The sequence below is a fragment of the Triturus cristatus genome, chromosome 10, assembly GCF_964204655.1.
Source record: "Triturus cristatus chromosome 10, aTriCri1.1, whole genome shotgun sequence".
NCBI classification, from domain to species: domain Eukaryota; kingdom Metazoa; phylum Chordata; class Amphibia; order Caudata; family Salamandridae; genus Triturus; species Triturus cristatus.
This window is the reverse complement of record NC_140593.1, coordinates 372,580,926-372,601,803: the sequence shown is the minus strand read 5'-3', so window position 1 is coordinate 372,601,803 and position 20,878 is coordinate 372,580,926. Positions and strand designations below refer to the sequence as shown.

At 44.4% G+C, this 20,878-nt stretch overlaps 1 protein-coding gene across 1 annotated transcript in view; it reads left to right on the top strand.

The window, feature by feature from the left end:
* The window catches only part of RAPGEF5 (Rap guanine nucleotide exchange factor 5), a 970,266-nt gene that overhangs the window by 734,900 nt on the left and 214,488 nt on the right, over positions 1–20,878 (top strand). The window contains exons 10-11 of the mRNA XM_085631598.1: positions 1,782–1,900; positions 2,277–2,365. Of these exons, the coding sequence (XP_085487724.1) occupies positions 1,782–1,900; positions 2,277–2,365 (208 nt within the window). The remainder of the gene's footprint in view (positions 1–1,781; positions 1,901–2,276; positions 2,366–20,878) is intronic.

Below are 20,878 nucleotides of genomic sequence, written 5' to 3'. Positions count from 1 at the left end.
GCAACACCTCCTGGCCTCAGAGGTCAAGAAAGAGCAGCAGGACACGAGGTATACGGAAGTCCAAGAACCATGTTTACTTTGAGTAATTCCCACTCCTTGCCCATTTACTAGCAGATAGGCTCTATATCTAAGAGGGCTTAAGAGTTGATTAAGGGGTTGGCCTTGTGTTGTCATCACAAATCAAAGGGTATCTGCTGTAGCTTCCTCTACCGTAGCATTGTTTTTTGTCGCTTAAAGTCTGTCGTGAATGCCTGACTCGATGACCCTGTAGACCGATGAGTCGAACCTAATAGGAAAATGGCGTGAAAATGAAATTCCCCTCTCTTCTTAAACACGAAAGATGCCTAGGAGCTGCGTTGATGATGGTTCACTCTAGTGTTCTGCGTGTCATGGTTGCTTGGAGTTTTATTTGATTAAAAGAACAGTATTTTTATCCGTGGCCATAATCATATAATTTAAATGAACGAATATCACATCATATAATAGCAACTGAAATCCTCGACGTTCTCTACTTAAAAGCCCATGTGGTCTGCTGACAAAATTGTCAAATGGGCAAAGAGGAGACCCAGATTACAATCCTGGCATGTGTATTGTACAACTTGTGTGCCCTTTGGCAGGTCATTTTACCTTCTATGACTTAGCTTCTTCGGCTTGGTTGTACATATGATAAATGTAGGAGCACTTGATCAACATATGCATCGATATTGATCGATACACATGTGTATAAAATTTATATTTAAATCACTCTGGTCGTCTAGCGCTGAATTGCAGTTCGGTCTAATTGTGTAAAACTAAAAAAAAAAAGTGAAAATTAACCAGCTTTTACAAGTCTGGCTACTGGAGAGCTTTCGAAAACCGATTGACAGCTTAATTTCCTCACCGGAGTGCCCTGAATCGACTACGCCATGCATCAAAGCAGTTAATTTATTTTGGAGCGCGCTGCCGGATCAGCATCCGCCGCTCCTCTCCGAGACCCTCTCTTCCTCCCGTGCCGCACAGCGCACCGTCAGCGGCCGCAGGGTGGTGTGTAGGCAGAAAGAATGACTGCGGCGCTCCCTCCTGCCCGTGAGAGCCGAGACAAGAAAGGTTGGTGCATAACAACCTGATCTCCGATTCCATTCCTTGACTACAGTGCAATGCAATTGCATTTATGTAGCGCCTCATTTCATACCTCTGGGCGCTTTCGTAGGTCGTCTAGTGCTCTGCTGCTGCTGGGTCCCTACCACTGTGGCTTCCAAGTGTCATAAAGACGAACCAGACGTGCAGATGCAAAGGGAGTACACTTTGTAAATTGCTAGTAACATAAACAAAGGATTTGTAGAATCATGCAGTGCCTTTGAATTCATTAAGTGTACAGATTGCTTAAAAGCCAGGCCAATATTTGCATATGAATTATAAAAGATATGAATTGGTAATAGTCATGTATTTCCTTGCCTGTACCAGAAACACAATTAGCTCTGCGCCTGTAACCCTTTCATTCAGAATAGATGAGTTATCTGTACGCATTATGCAGTTGAGTGCATCTTTCATCAGCGTTATAAAATATAGGATCATGGCAGCAGAACGTAACTGAATATAGAAGAAAATAATGGCTGTCTTGAATAATATTTTGTGTAGGACAAATAATGTAGTTCTTGCATTGTGCTTTGAGGCGCGTAAATCCTAGTCAGGCACTGCAGAGACAGAACTGCGCTTGCAGCGCCAATCGGCGCTTTTCGCCTGTCTCAGGAGAATCACTTCTCAGACGTTTAAAGTGTGTTTTTTCTTCTTCTAAATTAAAGCCGAATGACGAAGTGTCCACCCTGCAAGTGAGAGAAGAAGACCAGGATGTGCTGGTGCTCAAGAAAGTGTCGTCGGAGAGCCCAGCCCCCGCAGCAGGGAGCGCCGAGCATGATTGGAGGTAAGAGTTTGTCCTCGGGCTGCGTCCACGCGCAGGCACCACACGCACACACTCACACACAGAGGCACGGGCGGACTGCAGCGCGCTCCGCAGCCGGATGGACGCAGCCGAGCAGCGAGAGGGCGGGATGGCGCAGTGAACGGGGAATATGCCCTTGTCAGTGGACGTCTAGCATGGGCAGCGCCAAGCTGAGGGTCTTTCACCCTCACCTAAAGGGAAAGGGTGCCCTGGCGCTCGCTGCGCGAGAGCTGCCCCCGCCGACCTTTGACGTGCCGTATTTCAAGTACATTGACGACGAGGACGAGGATGACGAGTGGAGCAGCCGCTCGCAGTCCTCCACAGAAGATGACTCTCTGGATTCTCTGCTTGCCCACAGGTACATGGTGGTCTCGGGGACGCCGGAGAAAATCCTGGAGCACCTTCTGAACGACCTGCACCTGGACGACGTACGGGACAAAGAGACAGGTAAGGACCGCGCTGCTTCAAGCCGCTGCGCACGTGCGCGCTACCTGCGTGGACGGCTCTTGAGGCCACAGTGCCTGTTCTGGGCGGCAACTGCACTACGGTATGGGTAATGTCAAGGGGGATCGAAAGACGGGTGATGGTGAAACTGACCGAAACATGCTGCCACACAAGCACAAGGAATGGGCACGTTACATGTGCCAGATGTGCAGGGAGCGGTGTGGAGAGCGGGTTAGGAGGGAAATAAACAGCCCTGCGCCGCTGCCGCACGCAGAGCAGCAACTTCACTTGGATCAAATTGATTTAAGGCCGACTTTACTGCTCGCACTGCACAATCCTGCCTTCCCATCCTGAGCACAAGGAAATGTCATTTTCCTTCTGCCGGGAGAAGCTATTACATTGATTACCCAGACAGGCAGGCGTTTGACTGCACACTCTCCCAGATGCATTTGTGGGTGGGGGTTTGGGGGGGTTGTTTTGTGCGCAGGTTTAACGAGTCTCCTCCAGGCTCACATGGTGCATGCACTCTCAGTGCGCCTGGAAGGTGACAGATTGGGAACACTGGAATCTGAAATCTCATGCAGCAGCACAAGCTGTGCAACTGTGCACTATACATCGGCATAGGCAAGTGAGCAGGGTCCATGCACCTACAATCATAGGCCTCTTTATAAGGGCTGTTGCAAAACGATTAATTACATGTTTTGTGCCTGAGAGGTACACCTCTCAGGAGGCATAGAGAGACATACAGTGAAAATTATTGTTCAGCAAGCTGGGCTGATACTGTTATAACCGCATATGGGCCTTTATCATAGCTTCAGAATGAAAGGAATATTAAGCATTTAGATGTGAATGATGTTCTGAATGAATGAGAAAGGAAGTGCATTGTATTGCCCCCATGGGTGGTGCATTAAGTATTCTGAATAGCTGCTTCTTCTGAATAATTAGACAGTTGGGGCACTTGGTTGCATAAAAAGCAAAGCAAATTTCTAAATTTCCAACGGTCCTGTGTCTGTTTAGTCAATGGTCAAACGCCTAGAGCATGGGCACTCACAGACATGTTTCCAGGGGCCACAAAGTTTGGTCTGTGTTGTGACCAAGGGCGCGTTGATGCCAGTAGGATGGTGGCTGGGTAGTGGGAGACAAGGGTGGGGACTGTGGCAAGGTGGGTGTAGGGAAAGTGAAGCATGTGCATCTACTGTCTGAATCACACAGTGTTAAATTAAAAGCTTGGAAATAATCCCAGCTTCTTCACTTAACCAAATTGTGTGATCCTAGGCAATTGTTTTATTTCACTTTACCTCCTTTTTCTTCATCAACACAAAAATGACTTCAGGATGTTACAAAACCTTCTGTGCTTGATTTAATAAATTATGATGTTCATGTATAATAGAAACCCAGCACAGCCACAGAGTTAACATAGCAACGGATTTCTGAGTTCGCTATTGGCATTGGTGTCAGTGTGGGGGAAGAATGAATGTTTCTAAATTCAATTTGAAAATTATCACTTTTAAAAAATACATCTCAAAGCGCCGATATAATCTGATGTACTAAAGTGAAGCGGTTCTGCAGAATTTTGAAAAGACTTTATCATACTTTTACACTTTTGTTGCAAGATGCCTTTTAAAATGAAGGTTTTTTTTTTTTTAAGTTTAGGAGTGCAGAACACCCTAGTTACCTCCTTTCTTTAACTTCAATTGACCATTAAAAAAATTCTTACCAATTTATGTAGCATTTTTGTTATTGTCAGTGCTAGTCGAGTAAACAGCAGCCCAGTGCTGCTGTTGACCAGGGGTCCTTATGCAAAGTTCAAGAGGGCCGCCTACGGCCTCCGGGCTGTATTTTGAGTATCACTGGTCTAGAGACATGTGAGAAACTTAAAATAAAGTTACTACACGCTGTCATTTTTAGGTCTAGTGTTAGCCAAGGTCTTTTGTTTGTAGTAAAAATGTTTGTATATTAAAATAGTCTTTCAGAAAGCCCTCCTCGTCCATAGGTCTGTTCAGTTCTCTTCTTATAAACATTTTGCTTGTGCCTACTGCAAATGACTACAGGACCAATAGGCTAGCCCACTTCAGGCTTTAGTTCCTTTCTCTGTGAGTGACCGTATTCTGCCCTAGCACAATATTTTCACTTGCAGTAAAAGTAGTCCTTTTCAGAGCCAGGGACTTTTCAGCCCATGTAGGGTTCTTGATAAAAAATGTGGCCTAGAAATTCCAAGGGCACTGTTTGAGGACCCTTGCCTTAGCCTGCAGGGTGTTGCATCTCACATTGACTGCTTGCGAGGTTTTAAAGTGGGATTTGTACTCATCCAAAAATGGCCATCTATGTGGGTGCACGTGCGTGCATGCAAGTGCATCCACATTTGAATAACTTGGTTACATTTTACTAATGAAAAGTGTGTGTTTGTGTAAGCTTGCGCTTGCACGTCTGTCCATCTTTTTGTGTTTTTGTACAACTTTATTACGAAAACATTAAAAAACGACCACTCAATGGGCACACATTCATGCATGCCCAAACTCCTGTTTTTTTATTGTTTAAAAAAAAAAGTTTTATAAAAATCTTTAAAAACACCATCCTTGGCAAAACCACGCCAGGCATATTGGCTTTGTCAATGCTTACTTGCATTGAAAATAGCTCATTTTGCAAGGTGTTTCATTGTGTTATGAAGTGTGTGATATATAATACAACTGTGATAAACAGATTACTTTTATTTAGTATTTTTGTAAATCTGCTATATTGCCGATCTGTACGCAGCGCATTCAGAACATGCTTTTTGGGCCAAACCTATTTGTGTTGTATAGCATGCCACTAGAGGCTTCCTATAGATTCCGATTTTTTTTTGCAGATAAAGCACTGTCTGGTTTTTCTGCTTCATTAATTACCGTCAACGCTGGGCTATTTGTCTTTTGCATCCTTCCTTTCTTGAATTACAAACTCTAGGGTGTTGTTTGCAGGGTCAGCATAATCCCAGTTATGTCTAACGGTGCCAGTTCATCGTCTGTCTCTCATCGCCTCTTATCACCTGGCATGGTGTGAGCCTTCAATCCACTTAGACAGGAAAGGGAATTAAAAGCCTTAATGGGATAAGAAGAGAAATTCTCTTATTCCCGTTTTCACCCTTGGAAAATCCTGCGTCACTCACAAAGTGAGTTGTCTCACGGTCACTCCCAAAGTGAGCTGTCTCACGGTCACCAGACCATGAGTTTTCCGACTGAGCTCTTGGCAGAGCTGAGAACCATGCCACGATGCAGCTCGGTGCATCATGTACGATTAAAGAATGCAGTAAAAGCATCTAGGGATCCGGAGTAATACGCAAAAGCTTTTGTGCAAAATCATACATAAATAACAGCATCAAAAACGTTCACATATGAATATGATGCTCTTTTGGAATATAACATTTCCAGAATTTTCAGCAATCCATGCAGTTCAGTTCTCCAAGGAAAGCACACTCCAAAAAAGGGCATTGTGGGATCTAGTGGGAAGGAAATGTACTAATCCCTTTTGTTTGCTGCATTCACCGCGAGCTGCGCTGTGTCTTTAAACACCCCGTGTAAAGTCCCCACAGAGCTGTGAAACCATAAAGGAGACCAGCGTTCACACAGCCAATGAGCCTGTCTCTGCTAATCTTTCAGCTGTGTCCATGCTTATTTTGTGAATGTTTTTGCATGAAGACACGTGACACATGAGAGGACCAGCGTCAGAGATGGGGGTGTGCCGTATGCTCCTCTAAGTAAAACAAACATTGTCTAAAAGCCTAAATATATTACTTTAATGTAAAACCCGCCATTGCACGCATAGTCACTGGCAATAAAGGGGACTACTTACTGTGCAGATGTGTACATTATACAAGAACAGAAAGCCTTCTCTCTGTCTGGTAAGCCAGTGGCAAAGTGGACCGAATTTGTGTCCCATGGTGCATGCTGTGGTGGGCTGAAGCAAAACGTGAATAACACTTCAACCAGCGGTGGCCGGCTCCGACCGGACGTGGTGGGCGGTGGTAGGGGAGGTGGGGGTGAGGGTAGATAAAAAAATAATTCAGCTTACCTGCTTGCCGTGTCCTTCTTGCCGCTCCACCTGGTCACGTCTCTCCTCCTCTTTCCAGCAGGAACAGAAAGCAGCCTGGTAGTACCCAGGCTCCTCTGAGCCAATCATAGTGCTGCAATGCAGTGTTGTGGTTGGTCTGAGTGTCGTGGGTCGGTCCTCAGATGGAACATGTGGGCCTGAGCATGTTCTCCACCCAGGCTGTAATACAGTCATATCATTTTATTAGATCTTATACAGCTGAAAAAAACTGTGGGGCGACGCTCCTCCGCCTTAGCAGAGGACCCGCTACTGACTTCAACAAACCAATAGATGAAAAGAGCAAACTGAGAGTCCCTGTAAATATGTGTGTATGTATATGGTATATATATATACAAACAAATGGTCTTAGCTAAAGCCAAACCTAGAAAGGAAAATTGTGCTGAACTGTTACAAAGTGGATTATGCACCAGCACCAGCCTTGACGTTAGTCTCATTTTACCACACCATAATGAATCAGCACACTCCATCATGCTGCCTTTAGCCAGTCTAGACCTATCCTTAGTCATCACTTTTCATCATTCAGCAGAGAGCAAGTCTGTGAGACCTCATACTAATCTGCAACTCCATGCTGTGGCTCTCCCCCTCCCATCCGCCTCTCTGTCTGCCTTTCTACCTCTTCTGATCTTCCTGTGCTTGCTTTTGTTTCAATTCACGGCTTCTAACATTCTCATCTTCAGTTCTTTCCACATCTAGTGCCCTTGGCTCTAAACCCTCAGTTCCTCCTTGCCCCTTTCCCATCTGCCCATCCACTCTTGAGAATAGGCCTCTGCTGTTGTCATTGATTTTGTGTGGCCCACCATCTCTGTGTGTGCTTTCTTGTGCATGCTGCTTGGGTACCAGTGCATATTTGTGTCTTGTTTCTTCAGTCCCTGCAGCATGGCCTGACATGGGGTTGCAGTAACCAGTTCCAGTTTTTTGGTCTGGAGTTAGCCAAGATCCTTTATTTTATTAAAATTGCACATATAATAAACTCCTAGGTCTTTTCACCCAGTCATTTCATCCATCAGTCTGTTATTGTGTTCATTCATAGCTTTTTTCTGCCCACTAGAGCATACAGTATGTGGCAGTGGGCCAGCCCGCTTAAGCAATTAGCTAACTTCGCTGAGTGATGGGATTCTACTCTTTCACTTGGAGCACACATAGTTTCACCCAGTGGCAGAAACTGCACTACTGTGTCAATGGGCTCTTTTTGAGACCAAAAAATATTTTGCTTTTAAGTCAGAGTTTATAATTTATTAGTGGGAGGACCCACTGATCCTTTAACAATCAGGTTTTTACAAAAAATATGTCAAAAGAAAAGGCTGACAGCCCACACCAGACCTATAGACTTTGCCAATGTTTGTTTTTCTTGTCATATAAATAATTAAAATCAGACATAAACATTTTTGTAGAATCCATGATTCAGAAAATGGATGCCAGAACTGTCATTAAGAAAATTAACTACTGGGAAATCTGTGTAAAGCACTCTTGCTTCCATCTTTCAGTAATGCTGCCAATTCCTTCTGAAAAAATGTTGGGTTCAGGCATTGGTCCAACCTCTTCTCCACTCACCATGTGACAAAGACTGAATGACTTGGTAGTGTTTAAGCTTAGCAATGGGGTCAACTTGTAATCAGTCTGCAGGTTTGCTCTTGTCTCATTGAATAATTATAGACTAGAGCTGCAGAGCTTATCAGTTTATTGTCACTCGGTAATGCATTGCACAACATAAAAAATACACCTCATGCTATACTAATTGTTAGTTTCATTGTGTAATAGATTGACTTTATTATGGTTGGCACAGCATGGTACTAATATTAGCTTCCACAAATGTGTGTAACAACAAACACACACAATGGAAATCCACACCCTACACTTGGTCTCTTCCATTGGCGAAAGTGTAACACTTCATTCTTTTCTTAGTGGGTGTCGCTGGGAAACAAGACTGTGCTGCCGCTTACCTCACCAGCACCCTGTCGAAGGTACCCACAATGCAGAGTATTAACGACTATACGATCACAGCCTGTTGAGGGTGCCCACAACCTGGCAAGAATCCACTCTACAGTCCACAGTCCAGGTCCACAGTAATTAGGACATCGGAAAAAGCAAGGGTGGATCAGCATGATTTAAATAGTACCAAAAGGAGCTCTAATCACTTACTAGAACATATTTTATTCACAGTTATATAAGAAACAATAGGGTTACTCCTTATAAGAGTGCTGCAGAAAGGAACCTGGTCACCTGATGGTATGGACAATATGCTTTAATGGCATATTTATGCATATAACTCAGCTATGTCTAGGATTGAATGTTGGTTGAATGCAGGGGAAAGGAGAAAAAGGATTGGCAAACAATAGTATTATTGTGTATGGCTTGCATAGGAATCCCTTATCGACAGTACTAGATTTGAAAGCATGTTATTCACTAATATTACATCATAAGAAAACATCTTATGCACTCATATTCCAGCTATCAAAGTAGTTGTTTCATTGTTGTGACAATAGTGAAACACTAGCTTTGCCACCTTCCATCTACAAGGCCAGTAACTGCAGAAATCTAAGTGAAGCAGTGGAATAGCAGATGAAGAGCCAGCATCTCACTCATCTACTTTCTCAGGTCTCGACAGACCTGAGGGAGGCGAGAAAATGTGTGAAGCCACCATCCGCTGACTGCACTGTCAGCTACGTGTCTGAGCAGACCCACTGCATTCCATGCCGATGGCGGATTACAGAGACTGGGACAGTTCAATGGTGGATCCCAATTTAGGAATGGAGAGAGGAGATCATGTCTTTGTTGGATAGAGAAGGCGAAGACAGTAGTATGGAATGATGGCTGCATGCCAGGTATTTATTTAAAAATCTTTGGAGTCAAGATGGGGAGCTATTAAATTGAAGACAGTAGGGAGGCTGGTAGGATTACAGGTAAACCTTTTAATATTTGGGTGAGGGGAACATTCTAAAAAGAGTGGTGCAGGAGGCTGACTGTACACCAAGTGTTTTTTCTTATTCCTTAAGAATAGAGGGTTGGTCAGGGTGGGAGGGTACATGACAGGGCAACAGGGTTGTCTTGTTTTTCTAGGTACAGCTGGGGAATGAGAGATGACGGTGAGATCATATTTTGCATAGTTTGCCGCAACTCTTCCATCACTGCACAGCTGATCCATGACATAATCTGTGTCGTGGGGGAGAGTGCAACATTAACTGCTTTATTTTCATTACACTAAATGTTGGAGAAGCGTCATCCCACTGCTTTTAAGCAGTGAGAAACATAAAATGACAATAACTTTGAGTTATTGTCATTTTATTTTTTCGTGTCCTGCTGCTTTGCGGTGGGCAGGTGGGCTGCTCTGCTCTCTCAGCAGGGCAGGTGAGAAGTGGTTTGCCCACTCCTAAGGTGCGCAATGACTGTTTGGTCGGCCCAACCAGTCATGCGCACTTCCTTGTTCTCCGTGAAGGCTGCATTTCAGCCTGCATGGAGAACATGCCCAGCCCTCTAGCCCCCCAGCATTCACACCAATCACAATGCTGCATAGAAGCGTTGTGATTGGCTTAGGGGAGGGAGCCTGGCTGCCTGCTTCCTGTTCATGTCGGAGTCAGGAGAGCATCAGCAAAGAAGACGTGGGACCTGGCCTCATGGTAAGTTCTTTTTCTCTGACCTCCCATTCCCCCCTCTTTCCCGCACGCAACATCCTGTGCCCCACCCCACTTCCCCACCTGCCACCCGCGAGCCATGCCGGCTGCGACTGTGATAGTCTAGAAGAGGTGCAAACCTTCATGGCAATCATCTTGTTTGAAAAACTAAAGCAGGCGTTGTGGGCAACGAAAGTGAACAAATCCCGAATATTAAAACTGGGTCCTTGTGGGTTTCCAATGAACGCTGGAAATCTGCATAGAAATTCAGACTTTTAAGCATAGCAAAAGACTCCTGTTCGCCACTCCATTGCAGCAGCAACTCTAAAACGTTCACACAATCGAATGTCTCAACGACCCGAAAGTGCGTTCTGTGAGCGCAGTGAACAGCCAATCCAAGACATTGGCCATGGCGGGGAAGAGCTTTTGGGGAGCCATACAAAACCTAAACATGAATTAAAAAAACTCTTTTTAATGTAGAATCCTCCACTTGTGGGTTTCAAGAGGCGTCATGCAAAACTTGAGCTCTGCTCTCGTTTGCTATGATGTGACATAAAAGCCCTCAGTGGAAAACCGCATTGCTAACAGCTCTCCTGTGTAGCTTTACCCACTACTTAATAACAACATGTTTTGCTCATTGGCTAATGTAAAGGTGCTTGATTTATCTACCTCAGATGGGTGAGACAGGCTGAGTTGTCCATACCAGGATCTAAAAGGATCATGGCTGCAAACCACAGCCACATGGAGTAGCACGCCTTTAACTTAATGAGCAATCTTGCCGCTTAAATGCAAAAAATATGCATTTCAGAGTGTTACTAAGATAATTTACTCCGAGAGCGGAGCTCTTTCTGCATATTGAATCTTGGAATATTTTTCTCCTCTACCTGCACACAGTCTTCCGTTACCTTTTTGGGACACCAACGAAAATATGAAACCAGCAACTGGACTCTGGTTTCATAGCAGCAGGCAGTTGATTAAATCTGACTGCACAGGAAAATGCTGACCCGTACAGAAACTCTGGGAGACAGTATGGGTTCTGGGTCTCAGGGCTACTTTCCCACCAGATGTCATCAGCACCTCAGTTCCCTCCCTTTTCCTGGAGCAATGAACATGGTGGTTCCCCCATGCAAATCTCTTCTCATCCCCAGCTCTGCCAACAGTGCAGTCTACCACAATCATACTCGTCTGGAAGGGTCAGGAGCTTCCAGCATAAGATTACCTTTCTACCGGTCACATTTTGACAGACAGTGCTGCTGAGGCTTTTCACTTTGTTGAAAAATCCAGAATTCTCAACTGATTTCCAACATTCTTAAGAAACCCACAAAAACCCAGTCTTAAAGTCCAGGATTTGTTCAGTTTTGTTGCCCACAACGCCTGCTTTAGTTCTTCAGTTTTTCATGCATGGTGATTGTCATGAAGATGTGCACCTCTTTTAGACTATCACAACTCTGGCTATGGAGGACTCCCCAAAACTCAGAGTGAATAATGTTCCCTGTAATTAAAATATTGAAGCAGCTAATGTCGCACTAGGCTTGTCCAAGCCAGATCACGCCACACCCACTTCAGCTTCTCTTCACTGGTTCCAGAAAATGCCTGGCAGTCAAGGTGTGCTACTAGGCCAGACTGTTTACCATTGCGGCACAATTTAATGATACCAGCCAGAACATTAGCACTCAGCTCCTGAACTGCCATCTGATACAACTTTTCGTAAAGTTCTCCTTGTTGGTAGATGTTGCTTGTTATAGGCAGCTGCCCACAGGAACGGCTATCCTCTGCATCTGTCAAAGCAGTCTGATTTCCTAAAGCTCAGTACAAACTTTAAAAAAAACTGGTCTATCCATTTCACTAGGTTCATCTTTAGCAATTCTCAGCACCATGAAGCCTCATGGTGAAAGTTTGCTGTATGCTGTCCAAGATCGCCAGTACTCTGCTGGAAAAACAATAATTGCTATTTCACACTTGGATCCCCAAAAGTAGTGAGTTCAACAGGAAAGGCTTAATCCAGATGGTGCTACAACAAACAAATGTAGGATGGAATGCTGACAATGCAGACATTCTCCCCCAGTCAAGAGATCTGGGTTAAATCCATCGTTCTTTTGCCCACTACGCCACCCCAGTTCAGACATGGCCATATGCAAATCAGTCTTGACCCTGTGCCTCATGGGAACAGTCCAGCCCGAACTGCCAAGCCATGTCTTCCCTGGACCAGAATCAAGCATCCTAGGACCGGTTTCTGGCTATCAGCCGTCATCAGCCAGGATAGCTTGACTCCAGTGGCGTAGTGAGCACGGGACCCACGTCTGGGCACACCCATCCCACTTAAGGCGAAAAGCGTTACAACAAACAAATGATGAACGGAATGCTGACAATGCAGACATCCTCCCCCAGTCAAGAGATCTGGGTTAAATCCATCGTTCTTTTGCCCACTACCCCACCCCAGTTCAGACATGGCCATATGCAAATCAGTCTTGACCCTGTGCCTCATGGGAACAGTCCAGCCCGAACTGCCAAGCCATGTCTTCCCTGGATCAGAATCAAGCATCCTAGGACCGGTTTCTGGCTATCAGCCGTCATCAGCCAGGATAGCTTGACTCCAGTGGCGTAGTGAGCACGGGACCCAAGTCTGGGCATACCCATCCCACTTAAGGCGAAAAGCGTTACAACAAACAAATGATGGACGGAATGCTGACAATGCAGACATTCTCCCCCAGTCAAGAGATCTGGGTTAAATCCATCGTTCTTTTGCCCACTATGCCACCTCAGTTCAGACATGGCCATATGCAAATCAGTCTTGACCCTGTGCCTCACGGGAACAGTCCAGCCCGAACTGCCAAGCCATGTCTTCCCTGGACCAGAATCAAGCATCCTAGGACCGGTTTCTGGCTATCAGCCGTCATCAGCCAGGATAGCTTGACTCCAGTGGCGTAGTGAGCACGGGACCCACGTCTGGGCATACCCATCCCACTTAAGGCGAAAAGCGTTACAACAAACAAATGATGGACGGAATGCTGACAATGCAGACATTCTCCCCCAGTCAAGAGATCTGGGTTAAATTCATCGTTCTTTTGCCCACTACGCCACCCCAGTTCAGACATGGCCATATGCAAATCAGTCTTGACCCTGTGCCACATGGGAACATTCCAGCCCGAACTGCCAAGCCATGTCTTCCCTGGACCAGAATCAAGCATCCTAGGACCGGTTTCTGGCTATCAGCCGTCATCAGCCAGGATAGCTTGACTCCAGTGGCGTAGTGAGCACGGGACCCACGTCTGGGCATACCCATCCCACTTAAGGCGAAAAGCGTTACAACAAACAAATGATGGACAGAATGCTGACAATGCAGACATTCTCCCCCAGTCAAGAGATCTGGGTTAAATTGGGGGTGAGTCCTTGCAATGTTCAACACTCCGTCCATTATTTCCTTTGGTTTTTGCTTAATCCAGATAGTGGTAGATGTTGTTGTATTATGCAAACAAATACAGTCAACAAACTCTAGTACATTTTTCAAAAAAGACTAAGGGCCATATGTAGGTAGCCTAATACCGGTCGGTAACGGCCGATTTTCGGTAAATATACCGTTACCGACCGGTATTTAGGCTTCTGCTATGTAGGGGGAACATTTCAGGATTCGGTAATTTACCGAATCGGTAATTTTGCCGATTCGGTAAATACCGAATCCTGAAATGAGATGTAGGTGACACTCAAATGAGTGATGTGTAGGGAAAATAATTCGGTATTTAGCACCAAATATATGTTGGTGCTAAATACCGAATCCATTGCAAAAAGCAATATTTTGCTGGACTAACAGTGCCATGTGTCAGACATACATGCCCTTAGAGCATGTATGTGTGCCACATGTGGACACATGCAGGAATCAGGGGTGCAACAGGGTGTCAATGTGACGCCCTGCCACCCTTGAATGTGCTCCCCCCATTACCGAATCGGTATTTACCGATTCGGTAATGAGGCATACCTTCCCATTGATTCAATCAATGGGAAGGTATGCCTCATTACTGAATCAGTAAATACCGATTCGGTAATTACCGAATTTCTCCGATTCGGTAATATTTACCGAATGATTACCTACATACGAGTTACCACTTCTTAAATACCGAATCGGTAAAGTTCGGTATTTAAGAAGTGGTAACTTGTATGCTACCTACATATGGCCCATAGTCTTTTAGTTACAGATAGCAATGCAGTAGGACATCTTTGTTACGAGCAACACGAATAACAAAATGATGTAATACCTTCTAAGCATCTGAGATATTACCCCAAACACAGTTGTGGCACTTAAATGATAAGATGCTGCAATACAAATATAACGCAGCCCTGTCATCAACATTTTCCTTTGCTGAAAGGCTCAGATATCATCAACAATTTTCGAGAACTCTATTTGTTAATATTTCTGTTTACTACCCTGTTGATGAGGCAGAGGTGCCAGGCAGGATACAACAGTCTTTCATGCAGGCTATTATAGTCTGCTGTGTGCTCTGGTTTCCCCAGAGAAAAGGGGGTAATGGTAGAAAACGTAGTGATTTGAGCCAAGATGGCTTACTACCTAGTACAATGGTCCAAAACTCCAAATATGGATTCCACCTGATGGCCAAAAAGAAATGTTAGGATGCCTCTGTGCTAGTTCACAAACACATTGTTGTCCAGCAACAGGGCTGCCCCATGTTTAGTAGTCCGTGTTCACAATGGAATACAGCTCAAGGGGTGAGGAAACCAGGTTTTAAGTTGTAGTATCCTCTGGAACAGTACTACTCACCTTCCAACAGCATATAAGTGTTAGTGTTTCCACCGAGTATCCGAGTGGCCAGGCAAGAGGAAGGGATTCTATGGAGGGTACTGCGGGGAGGGAGACCTGGAAGAGACAAAAGGTGCAATGAATCACATGAATTATTCCTGAAACACAATTTACTGTTCCAGTTAGAAATATTAGAACAAAACATCCAGGACTTTGTTTAGCTGGCACAAGAATAAATGTTACCTGAATAATGCTTTACTTTTGTTTTCGGGAGAAGTACCTTTTTGCAGTCTTTGATATGGAATTTCTTTATTAGTAATATTAGTCTCTTACTTTCCTATGTAGCAAGTTATCAGTTTTTACCACCAGTCTTGATCACTTCGCTATGGCAACTCAGTCCAAAATATTGTTCTCAGTTTTTGCAATGGCAAATGTTGAAGCAGGCTCTGATTATCAAATAGAAGAACACAACCTTCCCATGTTTTTTTCTGGTACAATACATATAGTTATTCTCACTCCTTTAGTTCAATGGTTACAGTCTTACTAAGTTTCTCTCTTTTTATCTGTGCTTATGAAGAAGGCATATGACCCTCCTCCTTAAAAACACTTCTCCAAATAGAACCTTCCTGGAGAAGTCAAGGTGTTCCGTTATTTACATGCCCCATTTCACATTGTTCTCCAGAATGCATTCACTCTTTTTCTCTATACGTTTTCCTCCTCTAAATCAATCATTTGTTTTTTACCCAGTTTTTTGGGTCTCCTGCCTCAACTGCATGCCCCGAGTGCTTCAACTGCAGAGTGCCATCTTAGTGCCCCAGAATGCCACCACTCTTCAAAACCATCCACCAGGTGCAGAGCGCTGCTGTGCCCTGGCTGCCAGTCAAGAGCTCCACCCAATAACGTGCTTGAGGGGAAGGTCGGCTTTAATAACCAAAATGGCTGCCAGGATAGGACTAAGTCATGTACGAGGTCATGCTCACTTGAGATTTCAAAAGGGCATTTTATTTTTTAGTTCTTTCCCCACCAAAACCACCGCAATCGACCTCCCCTCTGATGAATCCATCCACAGAGGGTCGAGGGCATGGACAAGGGTTACACTGTAATTTTCTCTCAGAATGTTGATGCACGGTTTCAATAGAATTAAAAGAGGTGGCTGGGGAAACGCTTGTGGCTGCATGAGTGAGATGAATGTGTCCCGTAAGGTCCAAGCTGGTCTCTCGGTTACAGTTTAGCATACACTGATTAAGAGTGCTGGATTTAAGTCATCACCCAGAGAATGCCCCCCAGGGATTTCAAACTTTAAGAGCCTGTATATTGAAACTGATCTTGAATTGTAAGGCGTTCGGGTGTCAGGGGCACACTTGGGACTGAGGGCACCTTCTGGACCTACAGACTCACCTCACCAAAGGAGAAAGATGAACATGGATATAGAGTGATAGAATTAGAGTTTACCAATGACATAAAATCATATCTTTGAAAAGGTAATGGCTCTATAGCTGATGAAACTGTTTGGCAATCCGGGCACCTAGACATAGCCAGTAAAGCAATGTTGCAAGACCTAGATTGAAGTAGAAAACCTCTGTGTCCTCCTATGTCTGGAAATAGGCAGTTAGGAGATCCAACAGCATCAGTAGTGGACCCTAGAAGATGATGGGTCATCCAGCCACACCACATCACTGACTTGGAATGCTTCTTTTAAGGACCTAGACCTATGTCTTTAGGACTAACTCGTGGTCTATGCTCAGTTCTAGTTGCCTGGACGTCAGGTTTCTCAGGGTTAATGGGCAACTCACTCTCTCAAGATTATCTCATTGCAGATTTCAATGAGCTGGGCCATGGTCATTGCTCCTAGCCACACTGTGGACAGTGATTCTTCGTTTTAGTCAAGTTCATGTTACAGGAGCAGGGGTTCTCCTGAGCTTTTGACCTATTCATGGTCTTCAAGTTAATTGTAACCAGCAAAGTTCTGTTTCTGACAAAAAGATCTCCATGTGGCTCGAAAATCTCGTTCAGAAGTAAAAATAATAATTACAGCTTTTAGATGGGTAGGTTCTGTGTCCGTCCATATTTGTAGTGCATTGTTGGGCACCAACCAAAGGACTAGTGTGATTTTGAATAGAAACACTCCCATATTCAAAGCAAAGTATATCTTCAATTTTTTTCCACGTGCAAAGGAGAACTGGCAACAAGTGGACAAAGGAACATGAATTGCAGCGGTCACCATCAGCCTTAACCTTCTCGTTATTAGGTGTTATCAGCATACCAAAGAGGGGAGAAAGTGTAAGTACTGTGGCAGGCAGAAAGTTATCTGCAATGAAGCAAATATAGGTTTATTCCGGATCTGTGATGCTGATCCCTGGGACAGCACAAGGCCATTTGTAACATATGACCTCCACGGAGAACCATATGCACCACACAAAGTTTCCCCACACCAGTGTAACATGAAAATCACTAAAAGCAAACCACATATGTTCTAATGGGTTGAAAAGAATCCCTGTTATGGGGACAGAAAGGATTTTACAGCGGTGGCTTGGGAGGCTGCCTCCGCTCCAAGCATAGAAGTTTAAAAAGGATTGTCTAACCATTAGTCACCCCATTGCCTGCTGTTATGGGTTCAGCATCCACCATCAGCTGTGGATGGAGATGCACATTGAGTGAACCCAGCTAGCCAGCAGAGCCTTATGCTCGCTGGTGAGCACCATAAAAACAGGAAGCTCCTCCAGAGGGCCAACAGATTGTTGAGTTCATAGGTGATAAAAACATGGCATTCCAAAGCAAATCTCAAGATTTTGCAGGCAAGGATGGAGTTTTCTTCCTACCGCAGGGTCTAAATGCCCTGTACTGTGGTAGCAAAAAAAAAGAGCCCCCTTCGTCAAATTCCTGAACAGTGGAGAAAGAAACAGAGGAGAAAGAAGCAGAGTTCTAAAAACAAAAATTGTGCATTGCAAAGTTGACATGAAGTAGTAGTATTGTGAAGAAACTAACGAAGCAGGTGCTCAAATGCTTGCAGACCCTGATGGTATGAAGGATCAATCGTCTGTCTGCAGCTGCCCTGTGCTGTACGGACGGTTCAGAAGTGGGGAGTCGAAACCTAGCGCACTAGTGGGCACCTTCAAGGACGCAACATCCATTCATTACTCATATGAGTGTGTTGGTTTGGTGCCTTCAGTGGGGACACGGTAGCATCTTGATGAATGCTTCTTTGCTCTTCTCCCCGTGCATGCAGAAGCCTCATTAATACCCCTTTGTATAAGATATAGGGCTTCACAACACTGCCCTGAATTCAGTCACACCCTGAATGCATGGGTGTCTTTCTAAGCTCATGTCTCCCTCAGTCAACACATACTGCTCCTGTCCTCCTCTTTAGCTGTTATTTAAAAGTCCAGCTGTACAAGCAAAGTTTATTGTACTCGTACATACACACACTTACACTCATGCAGGGGTCATGTAGTGAAACACTCTTATAAGCTTTATGGGTAATGTATAATTGCTGTGAGCCATATGCAAGTGGCCAGTGGTCCAGTTCATTCAAGAAAATTTTTTTTTTGTAAAAGGTACAAGCAAGGAGGGAACTGTAGATTTCATGGAAAGATTGTGTTGTATTTTTTTCATTCACAACTGCACCCCTTATTTAGGATTTCATGTTCTGTTCTTTTCCCGCTTCCATTCATTTTGGTTTCTACATTCACCGCATGAACTCTTTTGTCTGGATCTGAAAACACAAGAATATTAGAGGGAATAAACATGAATTTGCAGACAGTTGGGTATGTCTTCAGCAGAACTAGATGCTAATAGAAGTATTTAATAGAGTATGACCCCTTGTTGCTCAAGACATAACACGATAGGGGCATTATAGCTTCGAAGGTGCAGCATACTTCGATTCCTGAGATGCTCTCAAACATGACCGTTCAAGTAAAGCATACCAAGGTCTCGATATCAAGTGGAATGGGATCACTGATGCGGGAGTTCTGCACCTGAAATGTATGACACCAGTGGCATCAGTCGATCTGGGATGTGGATTTACATGGCTTTACAAGTGAGACAATGAGAAGCCCTAGGGAAATTAGGATTTCAGCACCAATTTCCGTGGGATGGTGTCTTTTTGGCCCATTTTCACTTGGTCGCTTCAGATGTTGTTTGAAGTTGGAATGTGTGTGGAGGGAACAAGTATTCGCCCATGGGGTGCTATTTCATCACTTGTACTCTGGATGTGAGCAGTAACCTCTGGCCAACTTGTATTCGGGACGTTATTATCAGCCGATAGACACAATGTTGTGCAGTAAATTAGTATATTTAGTAAACTTTAGTATGTGCTGATTTAATCCCTCAGCCCACTATTTTGTTTCTAAACAATTGCGAGTGTGTGTGTGTTATTTTTTAAAATATTTTATGCTAGGATTCCATGAACAAATATTTTAGGAGCTGGAGGGAAGGTGGCAGGGAAAACAAAGTTCTATTATAGTCAGTGGAACGAATCAGAAAAGTTGGTGACAGGCAGATTGATCATCGTTCAGTTGTCCGATTATTGGTCCTGGTGATAGTTGTAAGAGTCCAGGCCTTCGGATTATTCATAGTTTCCTTAATCTCCCCCCTTTTTTTATCTATTGAGCCAAGAACATTTGACTGCAAGCATTATTTTTAGGCACTCTGGAACCCGGGGTAGTTCAACTAGGCCAAGAATGCATGGAATAAGTCTTTTTTTAAAAAACATTTCAGTCATATTGTTGAGTCAATGTCGGGGTTAAATAGTTCCATATCATAGAGTCTTGTATCCACATAGTTCCCTCTCTTTCTTGTTGGAGGCTTGTTGGAAAACGAGGCAGCATCTGTGAGGCCTGCACAAATAACATGACTACATTTGTCCTTCACTGGGAAACAAACACCCAATTGTAGCGCCTGACTCTCAAAGAGTAGCGTTGCAGAGCAGTCTGAGGCTTACTCAAGGGAGGTGGTGTGGGCTAGTAATCGCCATTTGCAGGTGCACAAAAATAACACTCAATAATTGATTGTCCAGTCTGTACTTTGCTTTATAAAAGTAAGAGTACATTTATTAAACACACACACTACTCAATACTATGCACCAATTTACAAATATACATAAACTGTTGGAATTACTTTGTGACATTGCATAACATCTCCACCCCTCCCGCAAAGGGGGGGGGGGGGGTCTAGTTCCACCACTCCCATGTATGCACATCAACTTGCCCCGAATGCAGATAGTTGATCATAACCTGGAGCGAGGGCCCTGCGCACTGGCACCATCCCAGTGGCGACCCACCCCATTACCTCAACAAGCATTAAAAAGGGGTAAACCTGCCTTGGTGACACATGACCCTGACTGAGCATCTCCTGCTGACCATAAAGTATGCACCTCTATATCTTAAGGGCTAGCAGTCTGGGGTCTTCACCTAAGCGCAGCAGCAAGAATCCATGTTTATGCACACTTTAGAATGACAGTACTCATCACCTTGGTTGATCATTTGAATGCTTTCCAATTACAGCCCCTAAAGGCATCACAGATGAAATTACATGATTGCGCATATACAGCCAGACACCCTAGCAGGACTGTCTGGCAACATAGCCCCACTTGGCTTATGACATCTCCTTACACATGTGACTTACAGTCCCTTCAAAAGAAGTACTCCTGGCAACTACACTTCTCCTGCAGTGCGCCTCTTCACTTTAAAAGGAATCACAGGTAAAAGCATGGGACTACGTAAATACAGCCAGACCCCCTAGCAGGAAGGTCCCGCAACATAACTCCATTTAGCTTAACATCACCTTACACGTGTGACTTACAGTCCCTTCAAAAGACAAAAGAAGTACACCTGGCAACTACACTTCTCCTGCAGTGCGCCTCTTCACTTTAAAAGGAATCACAGGTAAAAGCATGGGATTACGTAAATACAGCCAGACCCCCTAGCAGGAAGGTCCAGCAACATAACTCCATTTAGCTTAACATCACCTTACACAGGTACTTCACTTTACACATGTGACTTTCAGTCCACCTAAAAAGAAATAACCAATATTAAATGCATTTTGGTGCAATTACACCACTTCACCTCCAGGGGCTGC